At 39.9% G+C, this 2,499-nt stretch overlaps 1 protein-coding gene across 1 annotated transcript; it reads left to right on the forward strand.

Moving 5' to 3' along the window:
* Positions 1–1,050: 1,050 nt before the first annotated feature.
* LOC104854653 (olfactory receptor 7G3-like) lies at positions 1,051–2,228 on the forward strand. The gene is made up of 2 exons (XM_010613252.1): positions 1,051–1,433; positions 1,634–2,228. The coding sequence occupies exons 1-2, from the start codon at positions 1,051–1,053 to the stop codon at positions 2,226–2,228; spliced, it is 978 nt and encodes a 325-aa protein (XP_010611554.1).
* Positions 2,229–2,499: the final 271 nt, after the last annotated feature.

Consider the following 2,499-nt stretch of genomic DNA (forward strand, 5'->3'; position numbering starts at 1 on the left):
GCCTCCTGTCTAACGTACTCTATCAATATCCCTGAGCTATGACTGCAAACATGTGAAGGAATGGCTGTGCACCAATAAACCTTTAGTCACAAAACCATAAAATAGGCAGGATTTGTGTCCAAAACTGTTTTTTCAAATTTTACTCCTTACAACTTTTATTCTAGAATGATTTGCTGAAGCCATCTTTAAGGCAGAGTAATTAGTATGTGTATATATATATATTGGCTCTGGCATGTCCAGAATGGCCCTAAGTACTGAAGTCTCCAGCTTAGTGCTATTGGAAAGTGGTGGAGTTTGTGAGAGGTGGAACCAATTTGGGGCTGGAATTTAGGTGCCCTTGCTTCTTCCTGCCTTTCTCTGTCCCTTCCTTTTGTATGAGGTGAGACGTACACATACAGCACTGCTATGCTCTCCTGCTGTGATGCACCACACAAGCCCACAGCAATGGGGACAGCAGGTGATGGACTCGATCCTGGAAGCCATGTGGTAATATAAGTACTTTATAAATTTTAATTAGTTGATAGAATGACTCAGACATCAGTAAGCACAGCAATGTTTCCTTCCTATTATATTCTCTATAAATGTATTTCTAAAAGTACAAATAGAAAATAAACTCCAGGGACTATAGTTAGGTACAATGTATTGTGTATTTCAAAATAGGTAGCAATACGTAATAGATACACAATAGATGGATGAATATTTGAATGCATTTGCCAGAAATAAATTATAAATACATAAGGTGTTGATATGCTAATTATCCTGATTTGATCATTAAATAGTGTATATGTATGTCAAAATGTAACAATGTACTTCCTAAAGATGTATAATTCTCAAATTTTAACTAATATTTAAAAAAAATAAATATAGAAGAACTTGGAATGAGTAATGGGTGGGAAAATAAATGTTCAAGAAAAAACAAAGCAAGGAAAGGAAGAGTAGAAAGATAATCCTGGGAAAAACTTACCTGTTTTGATTTTAAAACAGATTAAATTCAGGTGGTTTCCATATAGTTTATTTTATTATCATTGTTCTACCAGATTTACCAATGACATGAAATCAGAAAATATTTCATATACTGCCAAATTTGTTCTCCTGGTATTGTCATATGATCCACACCTACAGCCCATCCTCTTTGGACTGTTCCTGTCCATGTACCTGGTCACAGTGCTCGGGAACCTGCTCATCATCCTGGCTGTCATCTCTGACTCTCACCTCCACACCCCCATCCTCTCCAACCTGTCCCTGGCTGACATCTGCTTCATCTCTACCACAGTCCCAAAGATGATTGTGGACATCTCAACTCACAGCAGGGTCATCTCCTATGTGAGCTGCTTGATGCAAATGTCTCTTTTTATCATCTTTGGATGTATGGATGACATGCTGCTAGCTGTGATGGCCTATGACCGCTTTGTGGCCATCTGTCACCCTTTGAGGTACAATGTCATCATGAACCCAAAAGTTTGCTGGCTGCTGGTTCTGCTTTCCTTCATCATCAGTGTCCTTGATGCCTTGCTCCACACCTCCATGGCACTGCGATGCAAATGTCTCTTTTTATCATCTTTGGATGTATGGATGCCATGCTGCTAACTGTGATGGCCTATGACCGCTTTGTGGCCATCTGTCACCCTTTGAGGTACAATGTCATCATGAACCCAAAAGTTTGCTGGCTGCTGGTTCTGCTTTCCTTCATCATCAGTGTCCTTGATGCCTTGCTCCACACCTCCATGGCACTGCAGCTGTCATTCTGCACAAACCTGGAGATTTCCCACTTTTTCTGTGAATTGGATCAACTTCTCAAGATTGCCTGTTCTGATATCCTCATCAATAGCATGATGGAGTATTTGGTGACAGGACTGCTGGGTGTTGTTCCTCTCTCTGGGATAATTTTCTCTTACACTCAAATTGTCTCTTCTGTCCTGAAAATCCCATCAGCTGGTGGAAAGTATAAAGCTTTCTCCATTTGTGGGTCACACCTAATAGGACTTTCTTTGTTCTATGGCACAGGTTTTGGGGTGTACCTCAGTTCTACAGGTGCTCAGTCCCCTAGGAAGAGTCCAATAGCCTCAGTGATGTACACTGTAGTGACCCACATGATGAACCCCTTTATCTACAGCCTAAGGAACAAAGACATGCTGAGGGCTTTAGGGAAACTCATCCTTAGGATAACATCTTTCCAATCATATATCATATGCTTATACTACTGGAATAAGTCAAAGAGAAAAAGGTAATGAATGATTTGTAAGACTCACCAGTGCCTTTGACTATACCTGAGCAGAGATCAAATGGTAAAGGTTGACAATAGTGAAATCATACTACTTGGGTTTAAATTCTACCAGTGCTATCCCATATCTATGTATTATGGTTTGATATAAAGTTTCCACCAAAGGTTCCTGCATTTAAAGTTTGGCTGATTGGAGGGTTATTGGATAATACAAGTGCTGTATTCTGTATCATATTAGTCCACTGAAGAGTTCAGGAAGGACTTGTATGGTGATAGAA

Source organism: Fukomys damarensis, unplaced genomic scaffold (genome assembly GCF_012274545.1).
Source record: "Fukomys damarensis isolate Sample0158 unplaced genomic scaffold, DMR_v1.0_HiC HiC_scaffold_30, whole genome shotgun sequence".
In the NCBI taxonomy this organism is placed as follows: domain Eukaryota; kingdom Metazoa; phylum Chordata; class Mammalia; order Rodentia; family Bathyergidae; genus Fukomys; species Fukomys damarensis.